This window comes from Pelodiscus sinensis, chromosome 28, assembly GCF_049634645.1.
Source record: "Pelodiscus sinensis isolate JC-2024 chromosome 28, ASM4963464v1, whole genome shotgun sequence".
NCBI lineage: Eukaryota > Metazoa > Chordata > Testudines > Trionychidae > Pelodiscus > Pelodiscus sinensis.
This window is the reverse complement of record NC_134738.1, coordinates 1,186,034-1,201,974: the sequence shown is the minus strand read 5'-3', so window position 1 is coordinate 1,201,974 and position 15,941 is coordinate 1,186,034. Positions and strand designations below refer to the sequence as shown.

Genomic DNA, 15,941 nt, shown 5'->3' with positions numbered 1-15,941 from the left:
TGGTTTTTCCCCACATGTTCTCCAGCCCCTGAGCACCCAGGCGGTCCTCAATTTTGCACAACCTGTTGCCAGACTAAGGAAATCTGGATTAGAGAGGTTCAGTCTGAGTTGTTTTGTGGCCACGAGAAATCTCCTGATATGCTTTTTCTTTGGCTTTAGCTAAAGAGAAGTTTTCCACGCCATTGTAATGTCACATCTCACTGAGGGATTTCAATGGGGGAATTTGTTAGGAATAGAGCTGGTTGGAAAATGAAATGTCATTTTTTCAAAATGGAAAAGTGTCTGACTCTGTCTGGCCTTTGAGTTCTCTGACAAAAAGCCAAAAATTTCCATAGAAAGGAGACACTTTGTGCACTATAAATAAATACAAATATAAATTCAAATAATTTTGTCAGAAAAATGAACTGTCTGTCAAAACTGGTTTCAACAGGACGCTTTTGAGCAGCTCCCAGTTAGAGGTGACAGATTGACATGTGCCAACTCTGCCTTTGTAGCACAAATTGTGCAATCCCAAAGAAGGCATCCCTCTATTTCTCAATGGAATGAGCTAGTGAGAAAAGGTGCAATTGCTGTGGCTGTTTCCCAGATGAGTTTAAGGAGGTCATAAAAAGTGTACAGGGTAGACAGCAACATGTGGTCAGAAACGCATATTCTCTGGTCAGGGATTCCCTGCACTGCTGTCATTTTTTCCTGTCCCTTCTGTAAGGGGCCACTGTTTCACTCCCAAAAATGAATCCACTTATCTGAGATTCAAAAAAGATTTTTCTGGAGCAGACTGTGCTGGAATTTTTCATTTCCGGAAGAATGGAAGAGCACAGAGGTATAACACACTAACTGGCATATTTCCCAAACACACTCTGAATTTCTGCCAACTGGATCTCTCCAGGCTGAATGCATGACAATCAGGATTTGGTTTAGTTTGGTACTGTCACAGAAGGATGTTTGAAGACATTTGCAATAAAACTACCTGAATGCTACTAAAATCCTGAATGCTGCTTGCCATTTGACTGACTAGCTGCCAGCACCTTTGCAAATATTTTCAAGTACATTTCATCTCTCCACCTGGCAATGTATTTCCAGAGGAACCAATTGCCTTTGAGGATGATTACAGCCATCCCAGTCTTTTCACTAGTTACTTATTTGAGATAAGATTGAACCTTAGACCAAAATACCCCTGGGTTAGAGCAGGATCAGCCCCATTTGCTATCTGGCTCTTCAGGCTAGTGACCTGTTGTCTAGTCTACATTTGTACAGCTCCTAACACAATGTTGTCCTGATTGTGGCTGGGGTGCTCGGACATAATAATAACAATAATAATGGCCTAGAAATGGCCCTTATGGGATGAAATCAAGTCAAGGGAAATTGAAGATGGAGATGAGAAAAAAGCATTCTCACAGCTAAGAGCCAACAAAGTCTGGAACAGTCATTCAGAGAAACCAGTAAAAACCTCTTGTTGGGATTCTGAAACAAGAACTGCACAAACACTCAAAGCACTGTGTGTGCCTGGGCATGTGTGTGGGGAGGGATAGCTCAGTGGTTTGAGCATTGGCCTGCTAAACTCAGGAGAGTGAGGTCAATCCTTGAAGGGGTCATTTAGGGATCTGAGGCAAATCTGTGAGGGATGGTACTTGGTTCTGTGACAGTATGGGGCTGGACTTGATGACCTCTCAAGGTCCCCTCCAGCTCTATGGGATGGTGTGTGTGTGTATATATATGTATATATTATTTTTTTTGAGACACATCTTATCCTTACTCACCCTGCTGGCAACCTTTACTCTAGAATGAAAGTTACCTTTCCATTTTTTCCTCCACAGAAAATGTAGACAATAAAGAAGCAGTTTCCATTTTTATCAAAAATTTTCAGTGGAAACATTTGACTTTGAATTAAAAGAGTCAATCCTAAAAATTTTCATCTGAAAACTGAAAGAGGGTTAATTTTTGGATGAAAATATTTAGAAGAAAGAAAGAAAGAAAGAAAGAAAGAAAGAAAGAAAGAAAGAAAGAAAGAAAGAAAGAAAGAAAGAAAGAAAGAAAGAAAGAAAGAAAGAAAGAGAGGATTTTCTAGTTTATATCTGTGGGAGCAGAAGACCACACTGGAGGAGTCTAGCTACCTACAGACACTCCTGTGAGAGGAAACAGAAGAAAAACTCCATGAAATAAAGTGACAAAAGCCAGGGGATTTCGAGTGAGGGTGGCCCTTGTGCTGCTGTGTAAAGAGAAGGATCACAGGCAAATGATCACCTCTTACACGTAAGAGGTATTTTAAGCAGTGTCAGAGGGAAAGGAATGCCTTGTTTAGCCAATGGAGAGTCATGGGCATTTGAACACTGGCATGAAGGAAAATTTAAAATGGAGACATTTCCAGTGTGTGAGGCCATTTAGCTTGTGGAATATTCCCCGACAGGAAAGAGTGGATGGCTATGTGTAAGTTTAAAGCATACTGGAAAAGGCACTGAAGGATACACTTGAGTTAGCAGTCCTGCCTTGGCTGGGCGTGTGGACCTAATGACCTAATAGATCTTTCCCACCTCTGACTGTGGTGATTATGTGAGAATGTCCCTGCACGACATAATGCAAATTCATCTCAGTAAGGTCATGCTGTCCAGGGAAAAGATTTTGCTGAGAGTGGAGTGGGATGCTGGAAATGTTTCTTACAGCATGGGAAGAGCAGAACCTCACGTCCCCAGACATCGTTCCTTCTTTTCTGCTGCGTTCTCATGGATTGTATTCAGGGAAAGTCTTGGATGCACATATTCTGTCTGCATACATCGTCTTTCGGGGGTAATCCAGTGATGGGTGGTGATGGGTGTGGTGGAGATTAATAACTCCATGAAGACTTTTCTACAGATGGGCTCAAGCCACTGAATTCAGTCCAGATGTTAAACACCCCTCCCCCAGTGTATAAGAGCATTTAGATCAGGGGTTTTGTTTGGGCCTTTCGGTAGTTTACATGGAGTTTGAAGACTGAAGGTTTAGATTTTCAAAGAGAAATAGTCCCCCACCTCCCATGCACACTCCTTAGGGGCCATATTTAATAATCCCTGTCTGGAATGCTTACATTAATTTTTAGTATTATTATTTAAGTCAAAGCTTCTCTTAGTAGAAGAATGGGCCTAAACATGAACCCAGTTTCTCCTCAAGGCTTTGCCGAACATTGCTAGGATCCAGATCTTCATACCACATGAACGAGAGTGGCTCAAACTTGGAAATTAGTCAGAAATCTCCCAATGTTCAACTTGGACTCTGCAGTAGTGGGGGAAATGGGTTGAGACTCAGGAGCATCCTCCCGGGGATTTTTCCTGAGATATCACACACCTAGGTCTAGTCAACACTTAACATTTAGGTTGAATTAGTTGCATCTCTTGGAGCACTGACAAATTTCACTCCAGGAGCACCTTGATGTGGCACCTATATGCCAGTATAATAGTGCCTTGTTTCAGTGTATTTTATGCCATGTAGGCTGGAGCAGCCTCTGCCCGTAGGGTTGCCAGATGGTTTAAGCAAAAATACTGAACAGTCCTGTGGAAGAAAACATTGTCCTCACTCTGAGTTTGTAAGCAACAAGTAGCCAGAGGCAGTTTTATTACGAGCTGCAGCAAGGGAAAAACTGGTTCGGACAGGGGCGGGGGGGGGGGGGGGGGGGGGGGCAGATCTTCGAATACAAGCAATTATGAGGCAGTTTATATACTGTCCATTAGACATAATAACAATAACAATTAGTCTCCTTCCCATTACAAACACCAATGGCTAACAGTTATTTTAGTTCCACCCAGATGCTCCTTATCTCAAGGTCCCTGCCACAGTCAGCATTCTATCCTTATCTCCTGAGAGGCAAAGGCAGCAGCTAATTCCAGATCTCGCGTTGTCAGGCCACAGACTTAGCCTGACTCTTGCTCTCTTGTTAACAAGACCAAGATGTCTGTACACAAATTCCCTTCTTCCCTTTTCCTGCCTCCACACTGCTCCCCTTGAAAAAAAACCCCCGTGGAAAAAATTCTGTTGAGAGAGGTGGGTAAAACAGCTATGTGAGCTGGCATTTCCCTCCCCGCTGCTTGGAGCTTTGTGTGTTGCCATTAGTAGCACTCACCTGCAGGCTCCATTCCAGCCACTCCCATTGGCTGTGATTCCCAGCCAATGGGATTGGCAGAGGGCAGTGCTGACAAGCGCAGGGTCGCATGGAGCTACCTGTTCCCCCCTAGGATCTGCACCAGGTAAGTGTCCCAATCCTCTGCCCCTCCCATACACTCCCTCCTGCCCAGAACCCACACTCCACACCCAAGCTGCCTCTTCTCACACACTGAACCCTTCATTTTGGCCCACCCCAAAGCCTAGGGAGCCACCCAAAATCTACTGGCCCCAGGTCCCCAGAAGAGCTGATCTGGCCCTGTTTACCAAGGGCCAGTGGAGGTTAAGCTTCAGGTAGCATAGTGGGAGGAAAGACGCATAGCTGGGGCTCTTTATACCAAACCACCCTTTCGGCCATAGGTGCGTTGTGCAAGTTAGAGCAGCCTTTGGATGGATTCCCAGGCATGAGTCTGGGGACTTAACACAAAGGCAGTAACCACTTTAGCCTTTGCACATGAAAACTCCACAAGGTTGTCTGAATATTTAACATGGATCTACTGACATCATTTTGCACTATGCAACTGAGTCCTACCTTGATTGGCGTGTACCACCTCCGGGGAGAAGAGGACCTGCGCATGCTGTTCCCCAGATTCCTGGGTTCTGGGAATTCATATTCTTGCTCTGGCATCTTCACTCTGGCATTCTTGGCTTTCTCTAGCTTGGCCCCTTCTTCTGTGGAACCTTTTTCTCCCCAGCGGACCTAGGAAGAAAAACATGGTGCCATAAGAACATAAGAAGGGCCACACTGGGTCAGACCAAAGGTCCATCTAGCCCAGCATCCTGTCTTCTGGATCTATATTTCCCCATTGTCCAGTTTCAGTGTTGAGAGAAGGACCAGCTGAGGATTTGGATACTGGGATCTGAGGTTTCAGTTCCCTCCAATCTCTGCAAGGATTGGCACATGTAAATACTGAGTTTCCTAGAACTGGAGAGGATCCTTTGCCTCAGAGAAGACAATTATTACGCAGAATCCTGGTGTCTTTCCTTACTTAAAACCTGATTCTGAAGCCAGGCACCATGTGGGATGTCCTCATTCAGGCATGCAGTCCCACTGGAGCCACAGGACCAGATGCTTGAGTTGAGATTGGCAGAAAATGCAGTTACACGGGGCTAGCTTCATCCCGTTCCTTAAGTATACTCTGGCTACTCTGCAGTTTCCCAGTGGAACAAGGGCTACTAGCCCACTGGAATACCTCGCTATGGGATGTGGCATCACTAGAAGACTTTACATTAAGACTGGACATCTCTCTAAGGGTACGTCTACACTTACCGCAAAGTGTAGAGCACAGAAACTGCTTTCCTGGCTCATACGGTCTAACTAGCAGTGTAGACAGTGAAGGATGGCTTAGGTGAATAGAATAGGATGCCTTAACAGCTGAGTCCACAGGGTATGAACCTTACACAGCTGTCTGCACACTCAAGCAGAGCCTCCCATGACTACACAACTATTTTTTGCAGCACGATGTCCTGCTGTCTCCAGCGGTGGGGAAAGGCTCTGGTGGGCCCCTGCTGCCACAGCCTTTAACTATGATGTTCAGCTACACTCTGCAGAGACCAGCACGGACCCAACCAGTGCCTGTGCTCTATGCAGGCTCACCAATGGGAGGAGAGGGGGAGCAAGGCAATTTAAATCACTATTGGAACCCTGAACAGTGCACTCTGTGTGTCTCTGAGGGCTAAGAGGGCATAGTGCACTCTGTGTGTCTCTGAGGACTAAGAGGGCATAGTGCACTCTGTGTGACTCTGAGGGCTAAGAGGGCATAGTGCACTCTGTGTGACTCTGAGGGCTAAGAGGGCATAGTGCACTCTGTGTGTCTCTGAGGGCTAAGAGGGCATAGTGCACTCTGTGTGACTCTGAGGGCTAAGAGGGCATAGTGCACTCTGTGTGTCTCTGAGGGCTAAGAGGGCATAGTGCACTCTGTGTGTCTCTGAGGGCTAAGAGGGCATAGTGCACTCTGTGTGACTCTGAGGGCTAAGAGGGCATAGTGCACTCTGTGTGACTCTGAGGACTGGGGGGTGTGGTGCACTCTGTGTGTCTCTGGAGGCTGAGGGGTGTGGTGCTCTCTGTGTGTCTCTGGAGGCTGAGGGGTGTGGTGCACACTGTGTGGTGCTGAGGACTAAGAGGGCCTGGTGCACTCTGTGTGGTTTTGAGGGCTTAGAGGGGTGTGGTGTGCATTGTGTTTCTCTGGGGGCTGGAGGGGTGTGGTGAGCTCCGTGTGTCTCTGGAGGCTGGGCGGTGTGGTGTGCTCCGTGTGTCTTGTGGGGATAGAGGGGTGTGGTGCACTCCGTGTGTCTCTGGCGTCTGGGGGAAGTGGTGCCTCCATGTGTCTCTGAGGGATAGAGGGGTGTGGTGCGCTCCGTGTGTCTCTGGGGAATAGAGGGGTGTGGTGCCCTCCATGTGTCTCGGGGGGACAGAGGGGTTTGGTGCGCTCCGTGTATCTCTGGGGGATAGAGTGGTGTGGTGCGCTCCATGTGTCTCTGGCGTCTGGGGGAAGTGGTGCACACTATGTGGTGTTGAGGGCTAAGAAGGTCTGGTGTGCTCCGTGTGGTGTTGGTTGGTTTGATTTTCAAAAGTTCCATAAATTCCCATTGACCTCAGTGGAGCTTCTTCCAATTAACACTGGTACCACAGAGCATGAGGTTACACCTCCTCTTTCTTTCCCTCTGGCTAAATTGCAGAAGGATCTTGTGGCTGAGTTTACAAATGAGTTTTTCTGGTTAATAAGAAAATGTTTATTTACCTCCATCCTTTTAATGCCGCCAACACCTCGGCCACCATAGTAAGACGCATCAACTGTTGGCCACTTCTTCTTAGGAAGACCATCGTCATCTTCTTCCTAGAGAAAGGAGATAGATACATCATGGGCTTATGCTGTCAGTGGACACAAATGAAGTGCATATGAAAATGGATATCCAAGTAAAGTGCAACCATAGACTGTAAGATCTCTTTATGCAGGCTATGTTGAGCCAACAAAGGCTGCACACAAATTAGCTTACTGATGCAAACTTGAAACCAGTTGGTAAGTAGTGAAGACAGCACAGTGTGGGCTTCAGTGCAGGCAGGGTAAGCTGGGCACAGACTCTGAATATGTACTCAACTCACTAGCCCGCTCTCGGTTGTTTCCATTGTTATGTTGCCTGCTAGCTGGACTAAAGCTAGCCCATGCCTATGTACAGATATGCCTGTAACTTGGCAGGGTGCTAGAAAGGGATCCTTTAGTGGTCATTTTCCAGGAGACGTGAATTCCTGTCATGACAATATTGTCTGGGTGAGGAAATAACATCGCTTGAGAGGTACAGTCCTGTCCCAGCAAAACAACTTGTTTTGTTTTAAAGATGGAATCTGTCTTGCATCATATCTCTGAATTCTGAGAAGTGAATGGGCTGATTCCACAGTGTTTCCAGTTGCAAAATCACTGCTGGAAATTTGGTTGAGACCTCCTTAAAACATAAAAAAAAAGAAGCAGGAACACAGGACCAGATGCTCAGCTGTTGCCAAGAAGCACTTGGAGGCATGAAGGTGGCTTTAAAAGCATCTTTGCCCTCCCTCAATCTGAGGGCTTGCTGGGTGCTGCTCTGGGTCCCTATGCTGGCTGTCAGTGGCAACAAGGAGCCATTCTGAAGCAGTAGATCAGGGGGATTTACTGCCAGTGCTGGTGGAACCCTTCTGTAGCCAGATACGTCTGTTTAGGGTCGGTTTGCACAGTGGAACAGTGAGGAGAGATTACGGGGGGCGGGGGATATGACTGGGACTTTTCAGTTAAAAGAGATGACTAAGGGGGGGATATGAGAGGTTTATAAAATCATAACTGGTGTGGAGAAAGAAGAGTTATTTACTCCTGCCAGTAACACAAGAACTAGGCAGCACCAAATGAAATTAATAGGTAGTAGGTTTAAACCAAACAAGAAGTAGTATTTTTTCACACAACGCCCAGTCAACCTGTGGAACTCCCTGCCAGTGGATGTTGTAAAGGTCAAAACAATAAGAGAGTTCAAAAAAGAACTAGATAAGTTCATGGAGGAGAGGTCCATCAATGGCTATTAGTCAGGATGGGCAGGGAAAGTGCCCTACCCTCTGTTTGCCAGAAACTGGGAATGGGTGACAAGTGTTGTGGTTGGGGTTTGTCCTGCTTTGGGAAGGGGGTTGGACTCAATGACCTCCTGAGGTCTCTTCCAAGCCTACGATTCTGTCTACTGATGACTGACTGTTCTGTTCATTCCTTCTGGGGCACCTGGCACAGACCATTGTCGGAAGACAGGACACTGGGCTAGATGGACCTCTGGTCTGGCACAGTATGGCTGCTCTTATGGTCTTATCTTCTGAAGGGCACATATAGCAGAGTGTCCCACTGTGCACGTTCGATACCAGACAAATGTCAGCAACTCAGGATTTCAGAGAACAGGGGGGTAAAGAACTCACTAAGAAGCAAAGAGGGATGCACTCTTTTAGGGATTCAAACAACTTGCTTCTCCAAATGAAAAGAGGCTACTGGGTGTAAATATCAAGGAGGGAGAAGATTGCTCAGAAGTGGTTCAAGATGGCATTTCCATGAACAGGATACCGGTGAGCAAAGGGAAATGCAGACCTATCATTGGAAGACAGTCCTAAAATGAGCTTTGACATGTGTAATCACTAGGGAGGCTGCTCTCTCGAGGCAGATACGAACACTCTGCTGGCATGGCTTCAGGGACTTTACCGGATTTATTCCAGCAGACAGTTTGGCCCACTGGGTAAAAACTGAGATCCTGTGTTTAGCATTACCCACCGTGGGAAGTTCCGTTGAAGCCAGTGGGACTGTTCATAAAAGGGAAACCTATACAGAGTCGGGGTCTAAGGAAAGGATTTGGCCCAGTGAATTCTATTAAAGCATTGTACAGTCCCCTGCGAGGTAAGTGAGTGTTAGGACAAATTACAAAGGATGAATATAGGCAAGCAACACGGGAATGCAGGGGCAAGATTAGAAAGGCAAAGGCACAAAATGAGATCAAACTAGCTACAGGCATAAAGGGAAACAAGAAGACCTTTTATAAATACATTAGAAGCAAGAGGAAGACCAAGGAGAGGGTAGGCCCACTGCTCAGTGAGGAGGGAGAAGCAGTAACAGGAAACTTGGAAATGGCAGAGATGCTCAATGACTTCTTTGTTTCGGTCTTCACCGAGAAGTCTGGAGGTGTGCCTAACGTAGTGAATACAAGCAGAGAGAGGGTAAGTTTAGAAGATAGGATACACAAAGAACAAGTTAAAAGTCACTTAGGAAAGTTAGATGTCAGCAAGTCACCAGGTCCTGATGAAATGCATCCCAGGATACTCAAGGAGCTGATAGAGGAGGTATCTGAGCCTTTAGCTATGATCTTTGAAAAATCATGGCAGACAGGGGAGATTCCAGAAGACTGGAAAAGGGCAAATATTGTGCCCATCTATAAAAAGGGGAATAAGAACAACCCAGGAAACTACAGACCGGTCAGTTTAACGTCTGTCCCAGGGAAGATAATGGAGCAGGTAATTAAGGAAATCATATGCAAACACTTGGAAGGTAATAAAGTGATAGGGAATAGCCAGCATGGGTTTGTGAAGAACAAGTCATGCCAAACTAATCTGATAGCTTTCTTTGATAGGATAACGAGCCTTGTGGATAAGGGAGAAGCGGTGGATGTCATATACCTAGACTTTAGTAAGGCATTTGATATGGGCTCGCATGATATTCTTATTGATAAACTAGGCAAATATAACTTAGATAGGGCCACAATAAGGTGGGAGCATAATTGGCTGGATAACCGTAGTCAGAGAGTTGTTGTTAATGGTGCTAAATCCTGCTGGAAAGGGATAGCAAGTGGAGTTCCGCAAGGGTCTGTTTTGGGACCCGTACTGTTCAATATCTTCATCAATGATGTAGATATTGGGATAGAGAGTACGCTTATTAAGTTTGCAGATGATACCAAACTGGGTGGGATTGCAACTTCTTTGGAGGATAGGGACATAATTCAAAATGACCTTAGCAAGTTAGAGAAATGGTCAGAGGTAAACAGGATGAGGTTTAATAAAGGGAAATGCAAAGTGCTCCACTTAGGAAGGAACAATCAGTTCCATACATACAAGATGGGAAGCGACTGTCTAGGAAGGAGCATGGCGGAAAGGGATCTAGGGGTCATAGTGGACCACAAGTTGAATATGAGTCAACAGTGTGATGCTGTTGCAAAAAAAGCAAATATGATTCTAGGTTGTATCAACAGGTGTGTTGTAAGCAAAACTCGTGAAGTCATTCTGCCGCTCTGCTCTGCACTAGTTAGGCCTCAGCTGGAGTACTGTGTCCAGTTCTGGGCGCCACATTTCAAGAAAGATGTGGAGAAATTGGAAAGGGTACAGAGAAGAGCGACAAGAATGATTAAAGGTCTAGAGAACATGACCTATGAAGCCAGGCTTCATGAACTGGGCTTGTTTAGTTTGGAAAAAAGAAGATTAAGGGGGGACATGATAGCGGTTTTCAAATATCTAAAAGGGTGTCACAAGGAGAAAGGAGAAAATTTGTTCCTCTTGGTTTCTGAGGACAGGACAAGGAGTAATGGGCTTAAAGTGCAGCAGGGGAGGTTTAGATTGGACATTAGGAAAAAATTCCTAACTGTCAGGGTGGTCAAATATTGGAATAAGTTGCCAAGGGAGGTGGTGGAATCTCCCTCTCTGGAGATATTTAAGAACAGGTTAGATAGACATCTGTCAGGGATGGTGTAGACGGAGCTTGGTCCTGCCTTGAGGGCGGGGGGCTGGACTCGATGACCTCTCGAGGTCCCTTCCAGTCCTATTATTCTATGATTCTATGACTCTACTGCCCTAGAGGGATTCTCAAACTGGGGGGCGGGACCCAGTAGTGAGGTGAAGTAGCAGCCCACAGACCCAGAGGGGGAGGAGCCATGCCCCAACTGGACTACAGGCCCTAAGGGGGTTACATGGTTACTATCTGGGGGTTGTAAGCTGCCAGACTCCTCCTCCAAACCCTGCTTTGCTTCTAGTATTTGCCATAGTGTGAAATATATTAAAAATGTATTTTGATTTATAAGGGGGCGGGGCGGTGTCACACACCTGGATAGAAGGGTCACCAATACAAAAGTTTGAGAACGGCTATGCAGTAAGGGACAATCCTGAACTGTCCCAGGGCAATGCAATAGCTGACCCTCATTTGTTATAGTTTCCATTTCTCTAACTGGGCTGCAAATTGGCAAAGCAGAGCTGGTTAGAAAAGGAGACGTATTTACTGTGAAAACATTAAGGAAGAATTTTTTATTTCATTTCTAAATTGTTACAGGAATTTTTCAGGTTTTTGATAAAAAAGCAAAAACTTTTCAGCTTTCAAAAATCCAAATCAACCAAAACCCATCTTTGACTAAAAACAAAAACAAACCCTAGTCCAACATTTTTAGTTTTTCATTGAAAAACCATAACTTTCAAAAAAACCTAGCATTTTCATTTCCAAACAAAGGCATTCTTTTGTCATTTTTGTGTTTCAGTTGGAAAATTCTGACTTATTCTAAAGAAAGTCTAACAATTAGCTAACAAATGCAAGTTTCTTCTTTGCCGAAGCCTCTCTTTGCTGAAACATAAGAACTTAATATCTCTGTATTAAGTTTTCCATGAGGATTTTTTTAAATTGGGATCAAAGCCATCCAAATATTTTCCTTCAATGTTCTCTCTCTCTCTCTCTCTCTCTCTCTCTCTCCCTCCCTCCCTCCCTCCCCCCTTTTGTTCAGCACAAAGTGGACTTCTCACAACAGGAAATGCCAAGACTTAAAAAATCTTCCCCACAAGCTCTTATAAGCTCTCCCAGTCATTCAGATCTTGAAAGGAGGCGTGTCTACCCAAAGAACAACAAAGCCAGCACCTCCCTCCCCTGCCAAATGGCTACAGCCTAGGCTTGGAAAGCAAGAGAGTCACAAGCCCATTGCAGGATGAGGCTGTTTACATGATTTATAGGGACAGTCAGTTTTGCAACACAAGCACGAAAAACATTCTTGTTGTGCTTCAGACTTGGCCAGAAATTCAAGAGGACATATGAGTAGCTAAATCAAAAGAAGCCCAAATGCAGAGGGAGAGGCAGATGGGTCACAGGTCTGGTCCTGTTAGTCTCACTGTCCCCATCTTACTATTGGAGGCACTGTGGGGGATGGATCGGCGTTCATATCACACTCTCCATCAGTACCCGGAACGGGCAAGATGATGGCCCAACCAGCAGACCTCATTCAGGGGCCATGTGCTGCTGGAGGCAAGTTGCACATGGACTAAGAAGAATTTGGGACACAGAGGGATAAAGTAACTCTTATAGGTTCATTGGCCATTGTGATAATTTAGTCTGAGCTCTCATATAACACATCCCATAAGTGAGGTCAGGCAGCAAGTCGATGGCAGAGTCACAAATAGAACCCAAATGCCAGGAGTCTCACTGAAGTGCTTTAGCTTCAAAACCATCCTTCTTCTCAGTTGTGAATGTGGAGCCAAAGTCAGAAGTCCTTGCTCAATCATGAGTCAGGCGTTTGTCGCACCACCCTTCCAGTGGTGGTAATGGGAATTGTTCTTGTGTAAGAACCGAGTCAGAGCTGACGAAGGGGTCCAGTCTTTGTCCCAGCAGCAGTAGGAAAAAGGACCCTAAAAGCCCAAGTGCATTTCAGGAGGTTGGAAGCAGACTGCATGAAGTTGGCATCTTTCCACCCAAAATATCTGCTTTAAATGGAACTAGAGTTAAATTAAAATTAAAGAAGATGCAGACACAGATACATTTTTGGAGCCAAAGATGCAGCTTCATAAAAAATGGATGACAAAAACCAAAGGTCTCAGTCTCGTGGTTTGTAGCAGCCTCCGTGTTCTTCAACCCTGACCCAAGGGAACCTTTTTTGTGGTTGACATGAGGATAACAATTAATTTGAACAGCCATGAAAGAGCTGGGACATCTTCCCCTCCTCCCTGCCTTAATAATGATGTTCACAGTTGCCTCTGCTCTAGAGGAGCCTAAAGCGCCAGATAGCGGGGCATTATTATCCTCATTCTACAGCAGAGAAACTGAGACAGGGAGTGGTGACACACGACTAGCACAAGGACAGTGGCAGAGGCTGGAGTAGAACTAACTATTCTCTCCTCCCCAACATCTCCCAGGCAAAACGCTTTGAGAAAGACTGCTCATGTGACCGGAAGGCAGCTCTACCAATCTAACAAGGCAACCAGTTCTCAAGAGACTTTTTGCTCAGTTTTGCAGACTCCAACCTTTGGCATAAGATTCTCACCAGCATCCCAGGACCAACCCTGCAAGCCCTGTATGGGTGGAGCGCCTACTGGCTTTGAGAGCAGTTTTGTAGGCAGAGTGCCCCCATGCACTTGCACTCTAGAGTGGGAATTTTGTCCTTTGCTCTGGTCATAAAAGGGAAATGAGATACCCTAGGGAAATGTCCCCCACTCCAGAGGTCCACGTTTGCAGTCCCTTATGGGGAGGAGGAGGTACGTGTGAGTTCTCCTGTGCACTCACTATTCTCCACTTGCCACAAGTCCCATAGAAATGATGCCCTAACTAGTGCCGGGGGCCAAACTGAAGCCCAGGCGAGTAAGGCACAACCCAGCACTAGGATGCATTCTCCTGAGGTTCATTCCTCACCAGTATTCAGGTCAGCTCCCTCCTTGCCATCTATGCTCCCAAATGGTGTCCTTCAACTGCGTACTGCTGCCCACTGCAGTTTCTTGTGCAGAAACTTAATTGCTGTTTGCAAACAGAGAATTTCTCCTGACCTAATTCTGCAAATTCCAGATCTTTGTAGCAAATGAAACACAAATATTGTCGGAGTTGCTGTAAAAAGTCCTGAAAGACACACTTAGCTCAGGGGAAATTCTTTGTTTCCATATTTCAGCCAAGCAGGCTGGCTTTGGACAAATGGATTTGTGTTGCCGAGGGCAGAATGAAGCTAGCCTGTAACATGTGGTGCCTATTAACTCAGCTGGATGCCATATTGCTCATATACCTGCCTGTCTTGAGAAAGATCAGAAACCCTTCAGATTAAAGGGTGCATACGAGATTAATGCTTGTTTCGGTTTATTTTTTATTAGCTGTCTCTTCATGTCACTATATAAAAAATTAGCTTCACAATAGGAAGCAGGGTCGTCCCTCCCGATACACAAAACATGCAGCTACATAGGGCACCATGAAATCTGGGGCACCAAACTGCCCTATGCAGTTCTATGCAGCCATGTGCTGCATATGGGCTCCGGACACCCCCATCCCCATCTCCCGACTGCCCCTGCCCCCAGCTCAGTGCTGGTCTGGAAGCCCCCATCTCCATCCCCATCCCTTGATTCAGGGCCAGTCCGGCCGCCCCTCACCTCACCCCCTAGCTACCCTCTCTCAGGGCTCAGGGCCCAGCCCCCGCTCACCAGGCCGTGGTGAGCAGCCCTCACAGACTGGAGGACTCAGATGGAGCAGGGGCAGCCACTCAGCGGGTGGCTGGAGAGAAGAGCCGCTTCTCTTTGGTGACTATGCAGCTATTTGCTGCTACTCTGGAGTCTTCCAGCCCACGCCTCCCTCCTGGCCCTGCTCTAGGCAGCCAGCTCTCCCAGACAGGATGGACCAGACGTCACTGCAGTAAATGGCATCCAATCAGGGAGAGCGGGCAACCCGTTTTCCCCACAGCATTAGCTCCCCACCCCCCGGGGCAGGTCCCAGTGCTGGGCTGCATAGGGCACCAGCACCAGTAGGGATGGCCCTGATAGGAAGAGAGAGTACCTGATCTGAATAGATACAGCAGACAAAGGAAATGTTATTATCCCATTTGATAGACCGTGGTACAAAGAGATTAAAAGATTTGCCTAAGACTATGCAGATAAACCGGTGGCAGAGGCAGCCATTGAATCCAGACCACCAAAATTACCTAGTCCACGCCTTAACTGCAAAGTCATGTCCCTGCTCTTTCAAGCAATGCCCCTTCTGGTTAAAGGTGTGTTGTGCTGCTGGAGATGCCGTCTTTAGCTAAGATATAACAATGGTGGTCTTTGACAAGTAAGTTCATTATAAATTCCATAACCCTTTCTATGATGTGTAGCCAATGATTTTAGTTTGTTTATTTATTGTGTGATGTTATGATTAATTAACAAGTTATAATAAATATATTCATTGTATATTAAATAGAGTTAATTTATAGGATTATAGAAGGAGAAGATTGACTAGTATTTAGTAGGAATTATGTATCTACTATATATATTTAGAGTTTGTCTGTCTGTTTGATCAATAACTCCTCCTAAATGGTGAGAGCTAGGACCACCACATTCGGTATATAGCTGTAACTTAAAGCAATGTAAAAGGCTTGGGTGTGCTAGGAAAACGGGATGTGCCTGGAATGGGATTGCTTCTCATAAAGCCAAACAGAAATGAGACAGAACCACCAAAGCAAGGCCAGTTCTCAAAACTGACAAAACTGAGCAAATGTTGAAAGATACTGAACCAAGATGAGCCATAAAAATAGGATGAACCTGGAGTACAGAGATCCCTGTAAGCTGTGCACTTGTGCAGCTGCTCAGGAGAGATTCAAATGCCGCCCAGAGGATTAGCAGAGTGCCCACAACTAGGTTTTTATTTTTACTGGTGGTGCACATTCACACAAGCCTCGGTGCACATAAAAATACTCCGCATATGGATGGAAAAGCTTTGAGGGAACACTGCTGGAACAGGATTGCTTCTCAATAAACCTTAACGAAAAGAGCTAAAAGAGAAGAAATTTGGAGCAGTGCTCTATTCTGGCACAGCTAAATCAATGCTGAGGGTTTGAAAATGAGAAGAAAATGTTATTGCAAACCA

General features: G+C 45.8%; 1 protein-coding gene across 1 annotated transcript in view; it reads right to left on the bottom strand.

The window, feature by feature from the left end:
• The window catches only part of ANTXR1 (ANTXR cell adhesion molecule 1), a 216,801-nt gene that overhangs the window by 59,210 nt on the left and 141,650 nt on the right, over positions 1-15,941 (bottom strand). The window contains exons 15-16 of the mRNA XM_006119107.4: positions 6,867-6,962; positions 4,658-4,825 (exon numbers count right to left, since the gene is read on the bottom strand). Coding sequence (XP_006119169.2) covers positions 4,658-4,825; positions 6,867-6,962 — 264 coding nt within the window. The remainder of the gene's footprint in view (positions 1-4,657; positions 4,826-6,866; positions 6,963-15,941) is intronic.